Source organism: Ammospiza nelsoni, chromosome 11 (assembly GCF_027579445.1).
Source record: "Ammospiza nelsoni isolate bAmmNel1 chromosome 11, bAmmNel1.pri, whole genome shotgun sequence".
Lineage (NCBI taxonomy): Eukaryota > Metazoa > Chordata > Aves > Passeriformes > Passerellidae > Ammospiza > Ammospiza nelsoni.
Genome location: NC_080643.1, coordinates 6,822,681 through 6,849,640, shown reverse-complemented (window position 1 = coordinate 6,849,640; position 26,960 = coordinate 6,822,681). Strand labels below are relative to the sequence as shown.

At 40.0% G+C, this 26,960-nt stretch overlaps 1 protein-coding gene across 1 annotated transcript in view; it reads left to right on the top strand.

Annotated features, from left to right (window-relative positions):
* The window catches only part of ATXN7 (ataxin 7), a 60,898-nt gene that overhangs the window by 25,330 nt on the left and 8,608 nt on the right, over positions 1–26,960 (top strand). Inside the window, exons 5-7 of the mRNA XM_059480011.1 lie at positions 23,491–23,743; positions 24,399–24,661; positions 25,384–25,466. Of these exons, the coding sequence (XP_059335994.1) occupies positions 23,491–23,743; positions 24,399–24,661; positions 25,384–25,466 (599 nt within the window). The remainder of the gene's footprint in view (positions 1–23,490; positions 23,744–24,398; positions 24,662–25,383; positions 25,467–26,960) is intronic.

Below are 26,960 nucleotides of genomic sequence, written 5' to 3'. Positions count from 1 at the left end.
AAGATTACTTCTGCTTCCTCGAGACTGGGGAAGGGCCTTACTGGGCTGTGCAGAGGGTGAACTTCTTATCCTTTCTCCCTCTAACTTGGCTTTTTGTTATATTGCCTTATGGATTATATAGCCCTACCCTTGCTGCTGGATCCTGCAGTTGTGTCACACAGTGTGACTCAGAAAATAACCTGAATAGGTTTTGTGCCATAATTCTCAATAGTTTGCTTGTTATTCTGTGGGTGGCTGTACTAATAATTTTTTTTAAACCCACGGTTTTGTGGATATAATTTTCCAGAGCTGTTGGGAGCCAGAAGAAGAAAAGGCCATCTTTTCTTGCTTTTCTTGTTCTGGTTGCTGTAAGCCTTTCCACTAGCCAAGAGCAAGTGTACCCCTTGCCAGTGAGATTCCTCCCATGTCACAATATCAACTTAAGATGTCCAATAACTCCTTCTAAAATATCATATTAAACTGATTCTGATGGCTAAAAATAAATTTATGGGGGAGGACTGGATGATACCAAGTTCTGAGTGATGGCATATTGAATATTCCATCTTGAGGTCAGTAATACTGTAGTGATTGAGAGCTGTGGATAGCTGCAGACACTCAAGGTTGTCTTTATGAAATAAGCAGGTGATTTCCAAACACTGCCTGACAAACAGGTGTCTGGTGGGAAGCAGCATTGTGTTTGTCCCTGTGGACAGGTGGCAGAAGCAGCTCAGGAGCTGAATAGGTGCAGCATTGTCTTGAGCATGGACATGGAAACACGGCATCTTGTAATGCTGCCTGGACTGCTGTTAGACTTGTTATGTGAAGTCAATTCCAGCTCTTTGTTTGCAATTTAAAAGGCACAGAGTGAACAGGGAACTGCAAAATGAAGGTATGGGAAGTATTTTTAAAAGTCGTAATAAATACTAACATAACATTTCCATTCTGTATCATTTTATAGAAGTGTGATCCCTAAATGTGAACATTTCTCTAATACAAGCCTTACATCAGTGGCAGATTCATACTTTAGGAGAAGTGGATAGAAATGATGAGGTTATTCTTAGTGTTTCTTAAGCTTGTTCTGAACAATGAAGAGCCTGGCGTGGGCTGTGGCGTGCAGAGGAAACAGGCGGGGTCATTCTGATGAGAAAAACAGGCTTGGGTGGGGTGAACATCATTAAAGGACCTTAGTTTGCCAATCTAATAGCCTCAGAAAGGTAAGGAGGCTGACTTGGTGATTTTGTGTAGCACTAGCTCTCAAAGCCTTCTATCAGCCTTCCCATTTTATAAATCCTTTCACAGCTGTCCCTTAATTTAGATAATTAAATATGGAAGCTGATAAATATGGCAGGTGATTGATTACCAGACAATGATCTATTTTTTTTAACAGTATAGCTAAGGAGAAGGAAATTGCTGAAGTCCTCAAAGCGTGGTTTTTAAAAAAAAAAAAAAAAAAAAAAGCGTGTTATCATGATAACAAGGAGGTAAAGCACTCTTTGGATTCACCACAGTCAGTTCACCCTGAATTAAGTTTTTTACTGATTATATGATTTCAGGAATTGAAAAATTTGAAAAGTTGCGGTCCATCAATGTATCTTTCTGTTATGTTCTTAGGATCTTTTATTTTTAAATGTTGCCTGAGAAGTATTAATCTCTTAAAATATTCTATAGCTCCTAGTGATGTGTGTTGCTGTACTTGGTGTTCTTTGAAATTTGTCATGTGAAATTTTGTTTTCTGAAGTAGTAGAATATGCTCTGTTAAAATGTCGCTTTTGTCAAAGGAAAGCTAAACAAACTATTAGTTAAACCTAATGAGCTAATTAATTTCTTCCAAAGCATATTTGTGATAAACTACTTAACTAGGTAGGCTGAAAGTGCTTTGCAAGACATATGCTGGCTTTTTTCTCTGGACCATAAGTAGTCAGAAATAATTTAAATGTAACCTTATTAATTAGAATATATAACCTTTTCAGTAAAATACTTTATTGATACAAATGACAGATTTGTTTATGTAACTGATTATTTTCTATTTCATGCATTTGACTAGAAGATATACTAATGTAAAATAAAATTCTACTTGTTTAGGCAATCCAAGCATGTGTCTGGGCTATGAATTTCCATTTTAATAATTTATTCAGTGATGTTGATATGTGTACTGTGCTTGATTTGTAAAGCTGTTGTGCATAACACCACGTGCAGGTTTGTTTTTAGAGCAATCCAATATAATGAGATGTCTGAAGTCAGCTTGTGGCATTCCTTCCAGCCTGTGAACAGAAACTGGCCTGCAGGGCAGTGCAGTGGCTTTAGCCCTTGGCTTAGGGTGGCAGCACTGCTGGGGACATGGTGGGGCAGGAGCAAGCCAGCCAAGGAAAAGCTGTTTAAAGACAAATCCTCTGTTCTGTCAGATCACAGCTGTTTTCATTTGGGGGGCCAGGCAAGTGATTGCAGCCCTTTTATTGCTCCTGTTCCTGCTGCTGCTTTGTGAATGGCTGCACTTTCATGGCATCAGCATCTTCCTCAGATGAGTCAAGATCAGTTCAGAGGTGAAAGATGGAAAAAAGATAAAATGTTCAGGCACTGAGTCTTGTGGGTGAAGCACCTGGGATCACTTATTTTGATGACCTATTCCCAGAAAGTGTTTTTCTCCAGGAGTATTTCTCTACACCCTGGGTGATGGTGTGCCAGCTGTCACACTCCTCAGGACAGCGGGATGTGCCTGTCTCCCTTTCATTTCTGTTCTTTCCTCCCCCAAGACATGGTAGATGCAGTTCTTGTGCTGCACCCAAAGATTGCTCTTTGAGGAAGCCATTGTGACAGTTATTTCAGGTTGTTCGTGGAAGCCCTGAAGTGCCGTGGTTTTCAGGCTGTGTGACCTTTTGTTGGCATTTCAGCTGTTCCACAGGTTTATCTCATCTCCCTGTGGTTATCAGCCTCCTGGCTAATGAGAGCTGCTTCTATGCCCTGGCTGGGCTGCTCTCTGGCTGAGAGCTCAGCAGTGTGAAAGGAGCATCAGCATAGACATGTGTGGGGTTTCTTCCTTCTAACTTTTTTTTTTTTTTTTTTTTCCCCAGAGGTTTTTTTCCCCCTCTGTGCCTTAGTTTCCATGAATACAAAGTAGGGTTAAACTCTGAGCAATAATGAAGGCTACCTGTAAAACTTACACTGAGAGTGCCTGTGACTCATGTAATGATTGTGAAAACCATGAATACAGTACATGTTGGAAAGAGATGATGATAGTGTGTTGGGCTGTTGAGTCATTAAAAAGCTATGTAAAGTGTTTTGATTAACTTGCATGGGTTTGGCACAGTGGCAAAGGTGAGCAACCACCGGGAGCTTTGACTGCTGCTGCTGTCCTGAGAGCTGATGGGGAATTGCTTAAACATTCTGGTTTCCAATCAGTGCAGGTTTAAACATGAAGTGCATGAATCAGAAGCAGGGTTACTGTACAGATATGCCCATCATCTGTTGTGGTTTCTAGGAAGTTGTGGAATTGGAATAGAGCATCACACAACCTTTTACTTGGAGGGCAGATCCTGGCAGTAGAGAAAGAGATGTTTGCTGGTTACTTGGGTCCATCCTCCGAGTCATTTTGAGGTCTTTAGTGATTCTCCTTCATCTGATTGTGTAACCGAGGTCCTTCCTCCCCCAGCCAGGGCCCACACCCACCTTTCATTTACAGGCCTCCACTTCAAGAGTCCTAAAGGGTTTTTTTTGTGTTGGTGTTAAGTGTCTGGATTCAGAGAGAACACGTGATACTTGTGATTTTAATTGAGAAAAATGACCTGTTAACTATCTCTGTTGGTGTGCTGATGTATTTTGGATGTGTATAATACATAACTTAAGTATTACAGTCCCTGCAGTGTTAAATGTTTGGGTTCTTCTCACACCATGAATTGAGTATAAATTTGTCCTACTGTGTTTTTGTTAAATTTGGCAGCAGCTAATTGTTCTGAAAAATCTGTCAATATTTAATGTTTTTAAGTTGTTGTGCATGTATTGCGTGTTTAAAGTAGAATAAGAGATCATGTTTAGCATGAATTCATGGATTACAAAGTCAAAGTGTCTGTACAAGGCAGCATTTGAAGCTGATAAGAAAAGAAAGGAATGTACTGAATCTTGTTCCAAAGCCATTGGACCTGAGGACTGGGTTGTTGTTGCTTGGTTTTTAGGTTGGTTTGGGATATTTTTTTTGAGTGTGTGGTTTTTTTTCTCGTGGGAGATAGGATGAGCTCAAGCACATTTTGGAGGGATAAGTCTTCATTGTGGCCTGCATACTTTTGACAGCAAACAATTTGTTTCAGTAATTAATGTCCACTGTTCACTGAAGTCTTTTTAAAGCAGTGTGAAAAGGTTTTTTATAAATTGTAAGAATTTTCTTGGGTATCAGTGATCTTCTGTAGAAGTGTAACAGCCAAAATAAACCTGAATATTCTGTGGTGTGTCACAGCTGTGCTGGAGCAATCTGCCAAGCATATTGCCAAACATGCACAGGTGGCATTTGGCATATTATGGCTCCAGTTAATGTATATGTTTTGACAAATTATCATTATCAGCTTCTGTTTAAATGCACAGTCCTCCACACAGTCCAAGTTGCAGCAGCTGGATCTTAATCTGTGGGTCCAGCAACAACTAGTTTAATTTCTTAGTAGAAATTTGTGAAATTCTGTAGCTTTTGCAAGAATTGTCTTGGCAAATAGCAGGGAACGTGATCAGAGGTCAGCACAGGATTTGTTTCAGAAGGAAAAGTTTCAGCTGGCTATTTAGTCATTTTTAAATAATGCATCATTAAATAAGAAATTATTATAATGTGGAAAGAAACTCTGTAAACATATTTTGAGCTTTGAAATGTGCACCCCAAGCCCTTAGCTGAATACCAAATGTGCCATGCAGATTTTACAGAGCGGTGGAGTTCGGTGCTGTGGTTACTTCTATCATCACAGACTGTTCACATGCAGAAGATTATTTTTGTACACAGAATGGCTGTGGTCTTTGTTTATTGCATGAAAGCACAGGGAGTCTGCTGGAGAAGCTGATGGCAGTTTTCTAGTACAACTTCCTCCTTTTTGTGGGTACATGAGTTTGTCAAGCTCTGGTTGAAGACAAAGCAATTTTTAAGTATCAGCTAAGAAAAAAGGTGATGTTCAGCTTCAAATTTAGGAGATAGTGATTATTCAGTTTACTGCTTACCATGTAACTCATGTTAGTCTCTTGACAGCACTGTGTGTGCTAAAATACTGCACACTTCAAGTGCTTGGTGTGCTTTAGGCTCTTCTTACCTCTGGTTAATGTGAAATTAATTTTATGCTGTTCTGCCATAGCAGAAGACCAAAAGGATGCAAAAATCCTTTTGGTTTAATATTGGCTGAAGAGACAGTATAGTTTTTCTATTCCATTCTTACTGAAATGTTAAAATATTTAAAACTAGACTAACATACAAAATTATGCAAGGGTTCCATGAGAACCCTGCTCCTTTATAGTGATCTCCTTGCTGGATATTTGTTTGGACACTGGGACTGACTGCTCTCTTTTCAAAACAAATGGTGATGGGGAAGAACAAGTGGAAAGAAAGAACGAAAAACAAGTATTTATCTTTGTGGGAAAAGAAAAAGCAGTGCCATGTTCACTATCCCAGAAACAGGAGTTCAGCAAGAGGGAGAAAGCATGTTGATCAATAGGTTGAAATAAGATCTAAAGAGAACAAGTAATTCCAATAGAAAGTTGTTATTGAGTGTAAATGACTACAGTTTCACTTTGAGGGTAGCCAGGTGGGATAGTTGCATCAGGTCTGCAATTAAAAATTACTTGTTTAGTGACAAAAAAATGACAATGAGAGGACTTAACCGATCTAGAATTAAAGTTGAGTTTCATCACTCAGAACTCATTTTGTGAGAGGAAATGGCACGAACAGGACACAGCTCTCCCAGCCATCATTCCTGACTTTCTGCAGGGTCAGGGAAGGCCACTCTGCATCAGCTTACATGATCCACATCCTTGGAAGGTTTCCTTCTCAGCTAAAAGGGTTCTTTCTGCCGCCTAGGCCACTCCTCCAGGCTGGAGCTCAGCCAGGGGAGGTGGCACACACTGAGGGCAGGCCATGGGCACGCAGGCTCTGGCACACTGCCCCAAGCTGGGTGCAGGAGAACGGAGCTGCAACCTGTGTAAGAGCTGGGGAGGCGGAAGGAGCCTGAGTTGAAGTAAAAAACAAAGACTAATTTCTGCTCTTCTGGAGAGATGGGAATGTGTCAGAGCCATGGAGATACAGACTTGGGGTTGGAGGGTGGGGTTAGTAGTAGTTTAATTTCAAAAGCTAACCACATGCAGATGAATTATTTATAAGGACTTTCTCATTTGTTTTTTGGGCAGAAGTGTGTTCTCATGAACTGTGTAGATTATTCCAAGAACTGCAAACCTCAGTGAATACCACAGCACTTTGTGATTCCAGGGAGGAGTATTCTGGGAAGCTTGTAAAAGTGTTTTGAGTATTGAACTGTCATGAAGAAAATAATTTTTGGTTGGTTTTTTGCCTTCCCCCTCCCCATGGAAGTACATAGTTTCCAGTTGCACAGACTGTACCCTCTCATCCCAGCATCTGACTCTTGAACAACTGCTGTGTTTGGGATGGTCTCTTTTTCTCTGCAAGCACAACCTCACAGGTCAGATAGGAAATCCCATCAGTAACCATCATTTACACTGCTTCTTGTGAAGGTTCCAGTGCACCCAGTACAGCTGGCTCTGCAGTAGCTGCCTGGGGCAGTGGTGCCCAGCTTTGACAGGGCTGCCTCAGCACAGCTGGAATTAAGTGGTTTGCAGTCTGTGTGTGTGTGTGTGTGTCCGAGGAGGGGAAAGAGAGGACACTGGGGAATAGCTAAAAAGGGAAATGTAAAACAAAGTACTTGAGTCAAAGACACGTAAAAAGAAAGAGATGAAGACAATAAGGAGGAAGCAAAATAAGGAAGGTAGGACAAAATTACCTTGAAGGAGGGAGAATGAAGTAGGTACAGTGCTGGTTTTATTGCTCTGTAACAAGGGATAAAATTGGTAGAAAGGAGGAGAGGCTAAACAGGGCAAAACAAACAAAAGCTTTTTCACAAGTTTTTCCTCTCTCAATGTTTTGGCAGCAATACTATTAAAGTGGTTTGTGTAATGCTGTGATGTTCTTGGATTTTGCACATTTTGGTGGGGGGTGAGGGCAACAAGAATGTGTCCTGCTTGAGACAGATCTGGCTTTATCAGGCACTGAGCATCAAGGGAAGAGATGGATGCATGCATGTGTGTGCACCTAGTAATAGTTAATCTTTTAGTTTCTTTTACATTGCCTTTACTGTTTCTGTTTGGACTTCTTAATGTTATTCGACAATTCTCATTTTCCATACTGTGAATAATATTTTTTAGACAGCAGGATGTATGTGTAGCCTTCAGCAGCTTTTGCTATTAGAAGAATGGCCCCCAGGGAAGATGAGGTGTGGTGTACTAGGTGGAAAAAAGTTATCCATGCTGGACCAACATAAAAACAATGTTTTGCAGGAACTTCAACTGCTACCTCTGGAAAAATAGGCAGCACTTTAAAATCTACATTCTCACCTACAGCAATAGTGCACTGGATGGTAACCAGGCATTAGGCATGAGTCAAGCTTTCAGAAAGACTTGGGATGATATTTTTTTTACCAAATTAAAACAAATCTATAACATTTTGGTTTAGACACAGCTAAAAAGTAGCTGCTCCTTACTTTAGTTGGGCATTATGTCAAGTAGTTTTCACCTGTTATTTATTTGTTTTGATCCCCAGTTTGCTGGCTTTTTAAAAAGAAACATGATACTGCCTTGAGAGTTTTTGTCTTCGAAGCAATATGATACACTTAAAAACTAACATATGATACACTTTAAGTCTAGAAACTGTGTTTTTAAGATATAAGCAGAAGAGGGAGTGTATAACACCTTCTGTACAATGAAACCTGTAAGTTTATTGATGAAGAGCAATCAATAACCACATGGCTCTTTTAAAAGTTATTTATTAACTGCAGGGTCAAATTCACTTTCAAAATAACACAATTAATGCCACCTTTTTAAGCTTCTCATTAGACTTAATTCAGTTTAACATTAAATAATTATATCCAAGTAATGTAAATGGCCTGGAAGGCAATTCAGATTTCTAAGTGGTGTGTTGAGTCTACTGTAATTCAAACAGCTTTTCAGTATCAGTCTTTGATTAGCTCTTGCATTATCCAACTCTGTGAGAGCTCCGTAACAATATGGATCAATTAAAATATCTTTTTTAAATGTAGAAAATTAACAGGAATAGATAAATATTATATGTAACTTTATGTAAGTTTGTGATATTATTGTCTAATTAGGTCATCATTAGCTACCTCAGGCAGTAGCAGCCAAAATACTTCCAAACCTTATTATCTCCTATTGATGAAACAAATATGTAATGTAGTGTTTGTATTGAAAATAATTATTTTTACTCTAACTTGTGTATATATTCCTGCAGTTGTTGTGCATTTGGGAAGCAGGTTAATCTTTTCAACAGTAACAAAAAAATGTAGGAAAAACATTTGTCCTTATGCAAGTTCTGCTGTGTCAGAGGCCACAAGGCAGCAATCCTGTTTTGTTTCACCAAGTTGCATTAGAAAAAGAAGGACCACTGTCAAGAGACTCTTGTCCTATTTTCTGTTCTCTCTTCCCCTGATAACAAGTTGCCCAGGTTGGTATGACACTCTCCCTCTGCACTGCTTTGTAAAGGATGCAATTAGACCAGGCTCCTGCAGGGTTGAAGCAGTTCCTACATAACTGAGTTTTTCCTTGTTGTTTGGCAAGATTGTCACAAAATCTCTAATTCACAATTCTGTATGAAGTAGCTTTCCAAAAGGAAGTGTTTTCTTTTCTTACATTTTCACCGCACAGGATTTTCTCCCTCTGCTAGGCCAGGAGTGGTTTTGTGCTGTGTCCTCCCTGTCTGACCCTGCTGGTTGCAAAGAACCTGTTTGTCATGTCTGGCTCTTGGAAAAGCCCTGGTTTCTGTGGAGCATTGTGGTGAATTCTGTGCATTAGGGAGAAGGTGTGCCCCTTTCAGGGCACCCTTCCACCTTTGAGGCTAAAACTTTCCGATGTTTGTAGATTATCTGTAGAGCTGGGTTGGAGCTGTCATTTTTGTGTGATGTACACTGGGAGTTTTAAGAGCTGTTCATCACTGTGTGATGGTACATATGGTACTCACATGGAATTCATGGCTCTTCTCCTTGCTAAGAGGAAAATTGGCTGTGTTTCTTTTGTTACTGCATGGCTGAAGTTGTCACCTGAGTTCTTAAACATTTTAGTTTTCTACTGTATTAGGGTGGGCTTCATGAAGTAATTGTTTTTAGTTCTTTCACTTTTCTAGAGTATAATGAGAAGCCCTGTGGTACTCTGTAAAAGCTCTGGCCCTGCTCATCATTGGCATGGGACTAGCCAGCACTCATTTTCCTCAGTTTCCTTTTGGCTTGCAGCCTCTGGCAAGCCACATGTAACCATGTATATGCCTGGAAAGATTCCACACTGGCTCTCTGCTGGCCTCTAAGGTCAGAGGAAAGGTTTTAAAACTGCCACAGTTCAGTCCCCTCCCATCACAGTGACATGTACTATTTGACCAAAGGTCACTGTGTGGGTCACGAAGCAATCCACCAGCTACCTTCTAAAAATACCTGGGACTGCTTTAATAGCCACAGAAATTATATAAACTTATACATGTGTGTGGTATTGCAAGGCTTGATGCTCACATCTTGCTTGCCACAGACTGAGAAGGACACCTAGGAACTGGTCAGTGCCAAGTTTGTATCTCTGTAGGATTTGTCTCTGTTCAGACTGAGGATGGGCACTGACCTTTAGGGCCATGCTTATCTTATTTTTCTTTGATTACAAGAACATATCTAGGAAGACTGGAGTTGGCAGATAGTTAGGATGTGGTGAAAGCCCTGCAGAGCTCCTGGAGTGTTTGCTATTTCCTCTGCCCTGTCCCAGTTGTCCAGGTGGCAGAGATTCACAATAGCTGTGGCTGTACACTTGAAATCTAATGGACTCGATGTCCTTTCCTAATTTTAGTCCCTGGAAATGACATAATTCTGTATAGAAACCTTTATTCTATGTGTGCACATGTGCTGCATGAGTAGCAGTTATATTTTGGTTTTCTGGTGTAAACAAGCATGTTGTGTAAGTGTAGTTGATACTAAGGCATAAAATGCTGTCACTTGATTGTGCACCAACAAGCCTGTCAAGTTGTTCCTCTCTACTCAGTCATCTATTTTATTTTGGACTTGCTCCAGTTTTCTGAAACCTGAGGAACTTCTAAACTTGCTCACTTGGAAAAGAAAACATCAAACCCAGTAATCTTGCCCAATATATTTGTTTTGTTCTGCAGTATGTAAAACACTCCAGCTGCTAGTGAAAAAAATCCACGTATTTCAGAATCCATTGCCTTGTGGTTCTAGAGGTTCTGGGAATTTGATTCATGCTGGTACTTCAGAGTACTCTTTTCCAAAAACAAGGCAGTAGCTCTATTTTTTTGTGATTTTGCTGTTCTTTTGCTAAGGCTGGCTGTGTGGTGTCATGTAGCAAATTGAGGGGTTCTTTCCATGCACCCCCTCTAGGAGCAAAGTTGATTTTCTAAGTAACCACACTGGAGTGCTCAATTGATCAACTTTAAGATGTTTGATGTTGGCTCAAAGCCCATTATTCTCTTCCTTCCAGGAAGAATAATAATAGTAGCCAGTAACCAAACAATCTCTTTAAAGCAAAATATTTACAAGAAAATCATCTTAGACATAATAAATGTAAACATAAGCAGGCTGCAGTGTAAGGAAGCCCAGCTTATGCACTGTTGATATCAATCAGATGAAATTCCTTGGAAGTCCGATTTTTTCTATGTACCCCTCAAAGCTTCTAGGAACTGGCAAACTTATCATTACTGCAGCTCACAACCCAGTTGGTTTTTGTGCCCAGTTCTTAGGCCTGCAGCCCTGTCCCTGGGATCAAGTCACAGTTTAATTCTCGCTAGTCCTCGCTCAGTTCACTGCCAGCTTTGGCACAAGCAGGCATTTGGTCTGTGACACTGTCAGGCCTTTGAGAGGATGGCTCTGCTCTTTGTTGTGGACAGAGCAGATGGTGCAGAGGCTCAGACTGAGTGGTCAGGACTGGGGAGAGGGCAGGAATGCTTTTTGCCTGTGGCAGTATTAGCTCGCACCAGCCAGTTTAAAGTGGTTGTGAAACCGGTGCCTGAGTTTGCTGAATTTTGAGAAAGGATAAGTGAGTCTTAATATGTGGTGAAGACAGTGAAGCCTGGTTGTCTGTGGCTTTGTCCTGTGTGTTTTGCCATCACTCTCCCATTGCAGCACCTTCTGCTCTGTGCACAGACAGAGCTTCAGGTTTCAGAGCTTCGTGTTTTGCCTTTTTTTTTTTTTGTTTGTTGGCCAATTTAATAAGTGCACGACTGGGCTGGAATGTGCTCATGGTGTCCAGCCAGCAAAGATCTTCCTGCTTTCCTTGTGTACCAGTACCAAGAAGTCCTACCTTTGCTGTCTGAATGCTGCTTTTATTGTTAATGATAAACACCAGTATCTTCAGAACATCTCCCAGCAGGGGGTGGGAGGGCACTGTCTCAAATCCAGCTCTTCAGTTTTACTACAATCGGCCTAATTTTGAAATACAGAACACTGTAATGTAGACATATGGAAGGAGATGTGATAGACCTGCATTTATCTCAGTTTACAAAACCAGACAAGAAATGTAATGCAAGTAAAAGATTGGCTGGAAAATTTTTATTCTTAAAACGACTTTTCTTGGCAATGCAAAACACACAGGATACTTCAACTTTTGGATTCTCTCCACTCCCCCAGTTTTATTCTTGTTTGTTTGTTTTCAGTTCCTTGACATTCTGCAGTACTCATTCATAAAAGGGAGCTACTGTATGTGTGTGTGTAGTGATAGCATCATGAATTATATAAATACCTTTTTGTGTTTCATGTGTTCAGTGAGAAAATAAAATAAAGAGGGGGTTGATGCTGTTCTTTATCTGGAGTGGTAGGAAGCAAACTTTCTTCCATTGCAATGGTTTTGGCACAGTTCAAGTTGTTCTTCTTGGGTGATTGTGTAACTCCAAAGAAATTGGGTTCTGTGCAGTGATTGATATCAAACTGCTTCTCTCCCTCCTGCACTGTCCTGATGCCAGAGCAGGAGTCTCCTCTCTGCAGCCTCGTTCCCTGCGTGTGCAGGTGGGTGTTCTTTGTGTATGGATCTGCACAGTGCATTATCACAGCTTGCAGGGCTAATTTTAGCCTTCTGAACTCAGGTATTAACTGATGGTATGAGTGTTTATATTGAATCTAATGCTGTTGATGCTTTGGGGATTTTTTTTTTCAATGGCTTCAAGTACTGTTGATAGAAAATAAAACCTCTTGCAATATTTAGTACCAGGAAAAGAACTTACTAATTTCATTGCCTTACATAATGGGTTGCTTTTACTACGTTAAGTAAAATTACTTTTGCATTTGTCACAGTACACTGGCAGCACATGATTTCACTGTGCCACACGCACAATCCATCTCAAGGTGAAACTTTGTGAGTATTTACTGCTCAGTGTTACTCAGAAGCCTTTAGACATTGGAAAATAGTAGGTAAAAATGCCTGGATCGAGGCAGTTGGCATATAAACTCCTGCTATAGCATAAGCAGGCAAAAAAATCCCATTGTATTCTCTGTGCCATTGTGTGCCTTCCCATGGGCCCAGGCTGCTCTCTCCCCGTGTGAGTGTCCCGTCATGCCTCTCCCTTCCATTCCAGCTCCTCCCTTGATGCCCAGCTGCTGGGGTTTCTTAGCAGTTGGGTTCTTTGTCCTCACTCTTACCCAGAAGGAAGACAGCTTTCTGCATTGTTCCATGTGGGAATTACATTGCCTGGTCTTGGTCAGTTTATTTGTGGAACAAGCAACAAAATAAAACTTACTTGCCCTCTTGTCCCAAAAATAAGAATGAGCCAAATCAAAGACTAAGAATTCTAGTTTCTAACAAATACATCAGTGCTGGTTCCCCACATAGTATTTTGAAGTCAAGAATTTTGTGAACCACTAAAATCTGTTGGAGACTTACCCAGTTTTAATTATGGGTGTGAAGTAGAGGGGTGTATGGTAGAAACAAATCCTTTAAAAACACACATGCCTCTGATACTAATTTTAGTGGTGGAAGGAGTAGTGTTTTAAAAACAGCATAATCCAAGGAAATGTCTTTGTATTTCTCAGTTGTCATTAACAATTAATGGTAGGTGACATGAGCTGTCAGCTTCTTGAAATTGGTAGCCACAGAGGAGCTGGTTGTTGTCTAGTATTCTGAGTGCATAAACATGGGAATGGTAGTATTTAGTATCTGTGATTTAGGATTTAGTATTCATTTCTCAGCTTGGTAATAGGAGCAGTAACCTCCAGGTTTCTGCAAGTTTCTTTAAATTAAAAAAAAAACCCAACCCTAACAAAGCCTAACAAAGTCTGCTGAAATGGTACTCCCTTCTTCTGTTTAAACCTTCTTAATGATGAAAAGTAGTATTATAACACACTAATGCTAATACACAAAGGTGTTTGTACAAGCCAGCTGCCTCTCTTCTTGGCAAACTTAGTGAAAAAGTAATTTGCTTGGTTTTAAAAATGAATTTGTGTGTAATTTGATAAGTGAAGGAAGACCAAAAAATTCAGCTTTGATTATGGTTACTTAAAATAAGAGCAAAAGCCACAAACTGTTTTTTCCTATTCCTTTTGTCAGCAGATATGCTGTAATTTTTATAAGTGATTACTTAGGAAATTATCCAGAAATTAATCATTTGGTGAAAATTAGATTTTACTGTCCATGCTTTGGGTGGAAATCAGACCCTGACAGTCAGACCTCAGAGCATGGAGACTTGGGATGTGGCGACCCCTCTGGAAGTTCAGGCCAGTAAATAATGGAGTGAATTTTTGCTGCTGGAAAAGCACAGCAGGAGTCTCTGCCAGGGTGCAGGGACTGTGTCTCTCGGAGCAGGGGTACCCCAGGGAGCTGCAGCTCTGGGGGTGCTGGGTGTCCCCAGGGTGGCTGGTGGACAGGCACGTTTCTGGACAATTTGTCCTGGAGCTGCTGGCAAGGCCTGGCAGCTCTCGGTGGGAATCACAGGAGCATCCACAGAGCCTGGGCCTGACCGGTGCCAATGCCACCCCCAGAGTGGCTGGCAGCAGGTTTGCGGGTGAAGCCGGGGCTGGGCAGAGGTCTGGGGGCACTGGTGGCTGCGGGGTGCCTGAGGCCAGCCCGCAGCTCCCGTGGCCAGCGGGTGCCCATGGCCGGCCCGGAGCTCCCGATGCCAGGGGGTGCCTGTGGCCGGCCCAGAGCTCCTGACGCCAGCCCGGAGCTCCCGATGCCAGGGGGTGCCCGAGGCCAGCCCGCAGCTCCCGAGGCCGCGGGGTACCCGAGGCCGGCCCGGAGCTCCCATGGTCGGTCTGGAGCTCCCGAGGCCGCGGGGTGCCCAAGGCCGGCCCGGAGCTCCCATGGCCAGCCCGGATGTGTCCGGTGGGGCTGCCTGCAGAGCCGCGGGCCTTGGCGAGCTCTATGCACGGCGTGGAAAATCCCACAGCGAGGGATTAAACACTGCAAGCGGCCCCGTGAGCCCTTCTGAAATGTCACCGGAGCCGTCTGGCACGGCTCCAGAAGCGGGCGGGCAGCGAGCTGGCCACGGACAGGGACAACAAACCCTGGAGCTGTGATCCTCAGGGCTGCAGGCCGGGCAGGGGCAGTGCCACACAGCGCCAGACGCTGCTGCTTTGAGCTCATTCCCTGCTGAAACCTGAAAATCCCCAAAAGCCACAGCTCAGATGGGGAGACTGGCAAGAGAAAAAAATAGCTATCAAACATTAGACAGCCGATTGCAGTCCCGTCAGCCCCTTAGATAAATTGGCGGCTGTTAATCAAAATGTTAATTAAAGAAACTAGTAAGAGTGTGTTCATTTTAGCTTGTTTTCCTGGGCGTGCTCACCCGTGTAGTTTGTAAATCAGAGGGCAAACACGCTGGTGTTACACTCTGTGGATGGCTGGCTCTGGGCAGGAGGGTCTGGGCTCCGGAGGAAATGGGAAACGCAGGCACAGCCTGCATGTGTCAAGTGCAGTCATGTTTTTCATTTAAAAGGTTAAACTGCACAAACATTTTCGTTAGCACATCCTAATTACAGCATTGCTCCATTCTTTCAAAAGGAAGTGTGAAAAGGCTGGTAATATTTAATTTGAAAGACACTATTGTGCAGGCACAGTAGGTCTGTGCCCTCATTTGACTGTATTAGTGATTTCCCTAGGATTTTGCTGCAGTAAATTTTTAATTACTGTAAAGTTTAACGTGATCAGTGTTTTTAAACATGGAAACAGTTGTTTTATGCCAATTGTGATTGATCAGTGATAATGAAATAAGCAACAATGATCTTTTTTTATCCTTCAAAACTTACTAATGCTTAAAAATGGGGTAAAACTTAGAAATTAATACTAAATCATAAACCCCAGATACTAAATATTAATGTTCCCATGTCTATGCATTTAATTGGGGTAAAGTAATGTAAGGATTTGTCTTAAAAGAAGGAACCAAGTTATTTGCTTTTCACTGATGTTGCAAATTGCACGTTTACATCTCAAGGGATTTCAAATTTTGGAAATTTGAAAAATACTGCAATACCACTGAACTGCTTCCCATCATTTTTGCCATTTTGAAAGAGTTAAACATTTTGTGCTTAAAACCTCAGAACAGAAAGAGGGGTGCTGGCTGTGCAGGCAGAACCCCGTGCTGTTCTCATTTCTTGAGTTTTTCCTGCAGGTGGGCACTGCCCCTCAGTGTGGAGTGCCCTGTTTGCCAAGGGGAAGCACGTGGGTTGTCACATCTGTGTGACAGGTGAGACATGGGTGTGACATCAGTGAGAGCCCCGGGAGCTCCCTCCTTACTTCCATCAGCAGAGAGGGGCTTTGAGGTTGGCCAGTTCAAATAGTTCAAATGTACATGTTTATATTTTAGTTTTTAATCTTACAAAGCTCTCGTATCATGGCAGTGGATGTCACTAGTTAGTTATGCAGTACATAAGAAAAATATTTGTGCTCAGTGTCTTTTTATCCTCTAGTTTCTTAGTGACAAAATCAAAGATTGTGATTTCCTTAGCTGACATCACTATTTTCGTGTACACCCTGTGATATTTCCTCCCATTTCCAGGCTCAAAACAAAGTCAATTCCCTCTTGTTGATCTCTTTTGTGTGGAGAGCTTTCCATTTCAAGGCCTTTCTTTTATACCCATCTTCAGAACTTTAAGTTAGCTGTAGCCCCCTTTGTATTTTGGTTCACTAACAGCTTTTAAGCAAGTTTTCATTGTCAGCATCTTTTCTTTTGTAGCAGAACTGAGTCTGATAGTCAACATACAACATTTAAAATTTGCTAGGTGTAAAGAAATAGCTACAGGGGAAAACATTTAATTCCCAGTCTGGTGTGAATAGAAGCATTAGAAAGATGAAAGCCAGACAGGCATTTGGATAGGTGAGCTGATCTGAAGTCATGACTATATTATAATATGTGATAATGTCTTCTCAGGAACATTATTGATGCTGAAGTGGAAGAACATGGTGTTAGAGATAGAAATCTAATTTCTGGGTAGAGAGTGGACCGAGAGAGAGAAAAGCAGAAATTCAGTGGTGGTTCTTCCCTTTTTTATTTGCATCTTTTAACACACCATTCTTTATTAATCATTTGTTTACCAAAGTTTTTATTAAACTTTGCAATGGTGTTGGGGTGAGGCATTTATTTTGAATTTGCTTTATACCTTTTTTGAAAAACTGAACCTTTATTGTCATTCAGGGTAAGCATAAGCAGCTGGAAAACTGTTGTCTTGTATTTTTGAGAAAGCTGACCCAGAGTGTCAAAGCTGACCCTCAGTGCATCTTGAGGCACTGCTGATCTGTACTTCTTATTTCTGTCTGTTTGATGCTCTTGTTTGTCATCACTGTGGCTTTTCTGAAGTTTATTTCAAATTAGAAATTTTTTTTAATAGTGGAAGAATTACTGACTCAATACCTGCCTTTTAATCAGACAGGTATTGTTGTGTCATGAACTGGCTGAGAGATTAGTGTTCATAGTGTGGATGTTGTAATCTCTCCATGGCCCCATTACCATCCGAGACACTCTACTGTCCTTCCATAATAACTTTGCCATATTTGTGTTTCAGTGCCTAACAGGTTTACAGGACAGTTACTGACCACCCCTCTTGGCAAGTTCATTGGGGAACTGTACCCAGTTTGGGCTTGGATGTTAAAGCCCTTGCATTTGGGTTTGCCTGAACGAGGAGCAGGATGAGGTGAACATCCTTCTCTGGGTGATGAGGGTAAATGTTCCAACAGTTGGTCTCCCTGGCTCCATTTTTGCTTGTGGTTCTGCTCCATGAATAATTTAGTGTCCTGCTTCTATCAATTTTCCCACTCTGTTCTCCAGAGTTTTACTGGTCTGAGGGGGCTCTGAGTAGCTCAAGCCTCATGGGAGTGTCCTTAATTCCAGTTTGCCACTACACAACACAGAAAAGCCCAGTCTGTCTGCAGACTTGGGATAGCACTGTGCTTGGTGCTTCAGGGGAAAACCCATATATTTTATATAGAGGAATTTTAAATCCTGTGGAAATTGATTACCGAACTACTTCTGTGCTGAATAAAAGGGGGTTTTGAAAGGATTAGTAACAAATAAGGAAAAATGAAAAAAAATGGTTGCGGAAGGGCAGCAGTTGGGAAAGGGAGATATTTGAAGGTTGTTTATTTAAATACATTAATTTATTGTTATATTCCTAATAACTGTGTTTGCAATGTGCTCCTCACTCTTTCCTGTGGTGGCATTCTTGGCTGTAAGGGGAGGTGTGCTGGGTTTGGGGCCATTTTGCAGCAGATATCACAGAGGAGATGGCATTCCTGCCCAGGTAGTGTGTGTTACTAGAGAAGTAAAACCCATCCCGGCTATGCTGTAGCTATACCATCAAAATCATAATTTATCCTAAATTATAGTTACACAATTATCTCCTCTTTGAAATATTTCAAAGTACTGAAGTTGGCATTCAGAATCTTACTAGTGAGGATGATCACTTTCCATTTCTCTCTCTCTTTTTTTCAATGGCAGCAACAAAACTGATCCTGCTTCTACATAATCCAACACACCTTTATTGAACATATTTTGCACAGTGATCACTTGTGAGTAGATTTTAGTTCTCCAAAATAAATGTCTAGGAAAATGATAAACTTACTGTGCTGAGTATTTCTCAAGTGAGGAAGTGCAAGACATAAGGTTGCCTCAGTATTGCTTGGCCATTATCTGTTTCAAAGATATAATATATGGCTGTTTCTTGGTGCTACAAGAATATGTGACTGTCAGTTGGTTTCTTCTTGTGGTTTTGCTAACACTGATAAACTAATAATACCAGCTGCCAGATGCAAACCAATGGTTTTTTATGAAACAGTGAGACAAAGCCTCTCAGGACATGACAGATAATACTGGCACCCATCAGGCCTTGTTGGTCTGTTATACTGGTTGCTTGGGCTCCATCAATATTCTGGTTTGTAACCTTCTTGCTGAAGTGAATTTGGCTTTGTTCAGCTGCTCTCTGTTCAGCTGAATGTGTAAGATCAAGCACCACCCAGTTGGAGTGACCTCATCCTGACTTAGAGTGTGCACAGAATTGATGGCACGATTAAAGGGACGTCAGTGGAAGATTAAGGCAGAATCCTTGGTATCTAGGTCCCGTGATTAGAGCAGGATAATGAAGCAGCAATAAGTGAGTGAGCAGCAGATCAAGCTCCTGCACAGACCAAGCAGCTGCCAGGGTGGCAGCAAAGGAGTATTTGCCTGCTATGCGTGTGATTGTTTTAGTTCCCAGTTTCTCCTGCAAAATCCTCATGAACCTAACTTTTTTTTTATCTTTGTCATGGTGAGATCAGAGTGCTGGTGGCCTAGAGCTGCAAAGGAGATTTTAGTTGCTTACTGAGTAAAATCTGGAGCTATGTTAAGGTGCCCTTCCATAGCAGTGTCTGTGCTCTACTGTCGTGTCATGGATCTGAGCTTCCTGGAGAAAGGCAATTAGCTCTCCGTTATTCTAGGGATGAAATACTCTTGCTGACAGAAAATAAGTTTTTTTATCCTCAGGTAGAAGATGTTTGTTTTGATATGCCTGTCTAAATTTCTCAGATGACAAGACACACAGTAGCTCAGTATGATAGAGAAAAGGACAAGTTTAAATTTCATGATTATTGTGCTTGCACTTAGTGATGCAGACATGAAATAACAATTACTTAAGCATAAAGGTTTTTTTATGCTTTGTTTCAATATACACATCTAATCCTATAGTTTGAGGAGTACTCTAACACTTTACACAATACTCTTAACCTGTGTTACTCTTTTTCTGAATGTTCACTGAAGTTCCAGCATGTCTAGCTGAACCAAACTCATGTGTATGCTCCTGGGTGTGCTTCATTTGTACTGCAGCTGCACCAGCACTGACACAGGGCACTTTGACTTTTTGCCCAGTACTTATGTAAGGAGTCAGTAAAAAAAAATGGGTTTATGAAACTTGATCTGTACATCTTGTATTTGCTGCCCAAAGCTATTAATTGATGCCCAGAGAGAATGAACAGCACAAAATACTTGCTAGCTTTTTGGAAATAAGCATAAACCTGGGAGGAATATCTTAAATTTTTAAGATTATTATTGCTCTTAAATTAATTTTTTCTTTTTTTTTTTTTTTTGTAGGCATGCAGCAAAGTGGCATTTTATGAAAATCAATTTTTTAAAATAAAAGAGTATTGTCTTTTAATATAGCAATAAGTTATGAGTCACAGTAAGTCCAACTGTTTACTCATTGATAGAAGAGTAAGCAGTAGTACCCAAACACAATGGGAAGTTTTCTCTTTTTTTTTTTTCCCCATCTTTTTTTCCCCTGCCCCTTCCAGGTTACTTTTTTGCATATTGTCAGAGATTGCTACATGTTTAGTAGGAAATAGACAATGAAAAATAGGATTTTGGTAGAAAACTGGCAACCAGACTAAGGGCTAGGTAAAGCTTTTTTTAAGTTCTGGAAGAGATCTATATTATCTATTTTATCAGGAAGTCCTGTGTTCTTTGGCCTGATGCATATATGATACTTGCTCAGCTGTAGCACAGAAATGCTGTGATTTTCCAGCTTGATAGTTAACAGTTATCTGTCATGGAGCAGAGACATGGGATGCCATCTCTCTTCACAGCTTTCTAACTCTGTCCAGCCCTTCTCCACAGTGTCACAAACCTGTTGTATAAATGCAAAGGTGTTTAAGGAGGAGTTTATCTGTTAAAGTTTAGTGTTGAACACAGCTGTCATTTTAGATCATATTCTTTCCAGTGCTGTGGCATCAAGGAAGACTTTCAGGCTCTTTGTCCAAAGCCAATACTTACTTTTTTCTGATAAAAGCAAAACAAACCAACAAAAAAAAATCAATATAAAAACCCAAGCAACAACAACAATAAAACCCCTCCTTCCCCATAATTTTAGGGTTTAGAATAATCATACACAGGCGCAGAAATGGGAATATCACTTTGATCTGCTATATAAGCAATCATGACATTAAAAAATAGTTTTCCTCTTAAGAGTTATGTGAAGGGAAGGGATGTGATTGGCAGCCTTTAAAATTTGAAAACTGAACACCTGGAGATAGTTATATTTTTAAATGTTTTCGGGCTGAGACAGAATTAATGACAAATGGGAACTATGTTAAATTGGCAGAAGATTAGTAGAATTTATTATTGTAATATGCTTAGCATAAAAAGCATGGTGGTCTTGATTATTCAGTGACAGTTTGTGTAGTCATTTTTCCAGTAAAAACTGTGGCAATCTGTCTGTAACTATATTCATGAGGTCAAATATGTAATTCTTAACACATCTGGTTTCAAAAATAATATTGGATTTCTCTAGTAAGATGAGACTTCAGTGCTCTTCACATGGTTTGTAAAACAGTTCTTAAGTAGATTTCATTTAAAACCATGAATGTTATAAAAAGACTGAAACATTAAATATTATATTTAATGTAGCAGCCCTACCTCAATTTGTATGTGTGTCAACAAAAAAAAGTAGGTCTAGGCAGGTTATGAAAAATGAGCTGAAAATTCTTCTTGTTTTGTTAATAGACAACATAAGTCGTGGTTATGCACAGAAGTGATAAGTGAAGATTTCACAGCCCTGCAGTGTTAAAATATCTCTTTCAGAAACTGTCCCAGAATTCTAAAAAAAGTTAATTTGATGGATTTTTTTCTGGATGTGTGTGTCTGTATAAGGAAATCCTCTCTGACAGGTAGACTGTAAACTTGTGTGTGATCAGCCTTAGTTCTCTTAGGTTATTTTTTTTTTTTGCTATCACCAATTTAAAACACTTTCAATTAAACTCACTTTGTTGAGCCTGTTGAATGAACATTTGTGCAAATAGCAGTAGCATCTCAGTTTGCAGTTGCCAGAAGAGAAATACTCCTATTATCCAGATAAATAGCTGGAATTACTATTTTGTCTAGTTGCTTCCTAAGTGATGGAATGCAAGGAGGTTGTCAGTTTTATTCTAGTCCCTTCTTCTTTTCATTTGCTAGGTTTTTTTCAAGAAAGTAATACTCTCACTTCCTTCAGAAAGACAACGTCATCATAACAAACTCCAAAGGATTGCATTAGTCATCCACTGGCTTATTTGAGATTATTTGTAACTGTCATAAGCACTTGGATTTTGAATTTTCTAAATATACAGAATGTGGAAGAGCATTGAGTAATATTTCTCATTATGTCACAGGGTGTAGCATCACTGAACTCTCAAATAGTAACTGAACAGAGCTGCTCAGGGATTCTTGCCATTGCTATAAAAAGCCATTTGGCAATAAGCACTGCGTCATACTAAAAGCACAGGCATTTACTAGAGCATAAATATGCTAAAATATCTCATTTACAGTCTCTTCAGTGGCAGCTGTTCTAGAAAACTAAGTGGATGATTTTGATAACTAATTGTTTTAAATACTACAATTTTAAAGCAGTTGTTCCTTGAGATGGATGATAAGTTACTGAATTTGTTTGTTATTTTTGTCGGGCGTTTCACACTTGAATTCTCCACTTCTTGGTAATTACCAATCCAGAAATGATGAGTATTTCACAAAATTTTGCAGAAGATTTGTTAGGTAGTTTGCACCCATTGTTGCAGTTAAACAGAGAAACACACAGGAGTTGGTTCCTTTTCTTTCTTAGTCCAACCTCTGTATTCATTCATTACTTTTATTTTTCTAAGCTAATGAACACATTTCAAGTGCTACTTCCAAATAGGTCATAGAACACAGATGTACTAATTTACATTTCCCAGAGGGTCACAGGCTTCTGCACAGGTTGCACTGGACTTGGCTGTCACTCTTGGCTCTATTTGTAGCTTCATGAGTAGCCTGCTGCTTCCACAGTTCACTCGAGTCAAAATCTGTAAGGTGATCCTGAGATTGATCTGTGGTGGATTTGGGCACCTCTAACAATACTTGGCTGCAAAAGAGGTGTTACCACTGCCTTTGCACTCCCCTGACAGACCTCTTTCTCGTCTCTTAGATCTGTGGTTTTCATTTACTTGATTGCCAGAAGTGTCTTTTAAGAAGGTGTTGATGACACGGATCCTCGAGGAATCACAGGTGTCCGTGTGTCAGTGAGCACACGGTCCATGTGTCTGTGTAGGCAGAGCTGGGAGCTGCCAGGTGTTCTGAGAGTTCATGCTTCTAAAAACCTGCCTTTACAATAGACACTGTTTTACCTGGAGTGGTGCTAGAAACATAGAAGTTTTCATGGTTTGGTGTTAATTATAAAACATGTCCAGTGATGGAACCTGACCTCGCTTAATTCAGATGCTCAGGTTTTTGCAGAAGAGTATCTGTTGCTGCCTTTGATGCTGCTGCTACATAGAAACAAGAGGGGAAAACCCAACCAAACAAAAACGAAGGATGCTCAAAAAGCCCAGTGTAGGTCAATATTTTAGCTGATGTTTTCAGAGGTGTTCTGTACTGGAGGTCTGGTAGATCATACCAGAAGTTTGTCATTAAGTAAAAGTGAAAATGTTGGATTCAATATAATTTTAACGATTAGGAGACATACTAACAGATAATTCTTATCCTTTAAGGGAATGTGATATTTAAGCTTGCCTGGCCTGAGGACAGGGCTCTCTCGGCTTTGTGTGTCTGAGGTCCAGAGCTGATTGTTTGAGATGGAGGGAGAGCTAAGCTTTACTGGCTGAGATGTGCAGCTCCCAAAGCTCAAAAAGATTCCCGTAACCCTCTGGAGACCAGCCTTGAGTGGAACCTCATGGATTACAGAGAGGCTTGAATCCTCTATGCTCTCTGTGTGGCAGGGAACCTCCCAGGACAATAAAGGAAAAATGCTAATGGAGTAAATGACATGAAGTATTTACAAATTCTTTCTATATGGGAGCTTAAAACCCTTTTCATTCTTACAGAAAGAAGACACAGCTCCTCCAGCAAGCCGCCTTTGACTCCTCCCTCCTCTTCAGTATTTTCCCTCATTTCATCTTTCCCTTCAAAAAACAAAGGTAGCAGTGGAAGTGGGAGCAGTCGTTCATCCAGTGGAGGTACTAGTGCATCATCATCAAACTCCAAGTTGTTGAAATCACCCAAAGACAAGCTGCAGATCAGCGGAAACAACAGGTTAATGCATTCGGTACAGCACAGCAAAGTTCCCCATGACAAAATGTGAGTGTGCCTTTTGAAACAGAGTTAAATGTCATTACTTGCATAGACACTGCTATGTCAAGAAAGCTTCCTTTTGTTTCAAAGTATTTTTGGTTTAGAAAATAATTTTAAACTCCTCCAGATCTTTTCCCACAGCCTAGTCAAAGATTATATAGTTAATGCTCATATCTGTGTTGAGGAAGAACTCTCGCAAAGCTTCATCTTAAATCATCATGAATAAAGGTCATTTTACTGGAGGCTCCTAATTCTTTGGTGTAATCTGCATACTTTGATCATAAGGGAGTTTTAGCTCTGATTCAGGTGGTTTTCAACCTGCACATGTGAGATGACAGCGGTGCTGGTAAAATTTACTGCTGCAGAATGGTGCATCTCTCACTGGATGTAATGGGTCCATTGCCGTTGCTTTGGACAGTTTGCATTGATGCTCTCTGTCCATGAATGTAAATAATGGTTTCTGAAATCCCTGGACACTCTGAAGTGTCAGGGAAAAAAGGATAGGAGAGATTATGGATATCGTAAGAAATGTGAAAATTAGAAAGATAGTAGGAGGAAGGCTTGCATTTATATTGGGAATAGATCAGAGTGTTGTTAAATAATAACATATTTTAGCTTATTTTTTTCCAATTTTTATCTCTTTGTTTTTCATAAATAACAGTATGACTCCATCTGTCAAAGTGGAAAAGATTCATCCAAAGATAGATGGTGCCCAACTAAAAGCTGCTGTTGGTCCAACTTGTTCTACTACTGTGAGTTCCTCAATAAAGACTGGCCTTAATTGTCCCTCAATACCAAAGCCACCCTTGCCTTCCCCTGGACAGATACTGAATGGTAAAGGTCTTCTCTCTGTGCCTCCATTTTTGGAAAAGAAACCTGAAGAAAATACGAATAATAGGAAATTTTTACATAAAAGATTGTCAGGTAATTTTTTAAAATTATTATTAGCTATATTTCTTTTAGTAGAAATATATGTATGGAAATAAGTTCCAGAACTAACTTAAAACTCCTGTAATACTGTAAATTGTTGTAAGAGTGTTTAAATATTATAATTTATATCTATAATTTGACAGACACTTTAAGGATGCCTTGAAATTGACTTTTCCTTTCAGAAACCTGTACAGATCTCAAATGCCTGTCAGTCCTGACAGTTTTAAAATTACTCTTTTACTATCTCCAAAGATTTTGGTTTCCTTCTTTCTATATGGAAGGTCCAAATGTACACAGAAAACAGAAAAAACAGCACCTGATAAACTGAAAAATGCAAACCCAGTCTGCTCTTTACACTTTTTAACACAATTATTTTAAGTGTTAGTAGAATGGTAGAAAAGTTCTCGACACCAAAGCCAACAGAAACCCACCATTTGTTTGTCACAATTCATAATGGTGATGTCTACTCCTAGCAGGGAGCATCAAGTCCTCCTTTGAGGACACTTACAGGTGTTTGTGGACTTGAGATCTGTATTTCAGCACCCCATAAGCTTGCTGAGAGTGTAGAAAAACTTATTTGTATACTTTTATTGTGCATTTTTATATGTACTCTGTCATATTTGTAAAGTTTCCAATATGATTAATTTTATGATGAAACTAAACCTTAGTATTTGAAAATGTATTTTGCTAACTTTTCAATACTGTGTCTTTGACAGAGAGAGAATTTGATCCTGATATATACTGTGGTGTCATTGATGTGGAAACCAGGAAACCTTGTACTAGGTCTTTAACATGCAAGGTAGGATATCTGAGTCAGAATAAGATTATCTGAAGTTTTTATTCAAATTCCTGAGGAACATGATAAAAAACAGAGAACTGCATATTTTGCTGTTGGTAATTACCACTGTACGTGGTACCTCTCAAAACATGTTGCTCAGAACCAAAAAAAAAATTGGTTATGAAGTTCAGTTAATTATTTATTTGGAAAGCATTTCTCAAAGTAACCTGGAGATTTGTATTTTTGTATAAATCCTTTAAACATGCATGTTGACATGGAGCAAACTGTCTCTCCACATGTAGGTAGCAGGAGCAGTGTGTTCCTCTTTTTGGGAGTAACCTTCCAGTTATAGATCACGAATTTTAAAATTCCTCATAAGCATTGAAAATATTGCTTATGCAGGATTTAAATCATTCAAGCTCTTCCCTTCTCACACTCTTTCCTCTCCCCCCAGCAGTCTGCAGCAGGTTCTTGGTAGGAATTTGTGTAAATGCTAATGCTGCTGGATGTACTGCTGCTGCCAGCTCCTGAAAGAGCCACGGAGCACACCTAGAGGTCAAACTCTAAATTAAACAGTCATAAAAACTTTCAGTCTGACAAAATGTATCCTCTGGCTCCAAAACCCTGGGGGGACACAGAGCTGTCACTTGCTCCCAAGGAACCAAGAATCCAGATCTCCTGCACTTGTGTAATATTTCAGTCCTTTCCTGCAAAGCAGCTCTACCCTCAGTTTGGGAAAGGTCTGGTAAATAAACCACCTACAGAACAAAGGTACATGAAGCTGGCACTAATGAGCCAGAGGAACTGAACTTGAACACATTGCCCTTTTGGAATTACAGAGGGGAGGAAATTGTTTTGCTAATAGAGGAGGGAAAAGCTGCAAGATTTTACAAGAGAAATAGGCAAATCAAAAGTGAAAAAGAAAGAGTAAAAACATTTCTCAGGAATTCTTTAGAATATACTACTCATAAAATAACTTTTGGAATTGCTATTTGTGTCTGAATTACGTGACAAAAATTTTTACCTACTAAAAAGAACCAAATCAAATCCTTTGTGCCATATTAAAAAGGTATTGTGTATGACTTTAACAATTTAGAAAAATAGCTTCCATTTACTTCACCTTACTTAGAATTGGTGCCATTTATACACATACACATCTTACTGTCTGTAGTGTTCAGGACACTCAAAGAACTTTGAGTCCTCCCTGACTCTGGATTCTGCTGGATATTTTGAATTCCTCAATATCTATTTGATTACATTAGTTTTCAAGGAATATATTAGTTTATAGGAGGCAGCACAGTACTTTTCTAAATATTTTTCAGGTCTCCCATTAAAAGTCTGATTTTAAACATTATTTTGTTGAATATTTTTTGAAGTGGAAGTAAATATTTTCTCTTCTTGGTTTTGCAGGAGTTGGCAGTTGAAATATCAATGTAAAAAAAATTGGTTTTGGTTCTAGTCTTAACCTTATTAAAAATTTGGCAGTTTGGTTTTTAAAAAGAAGTTTTAAAGAAG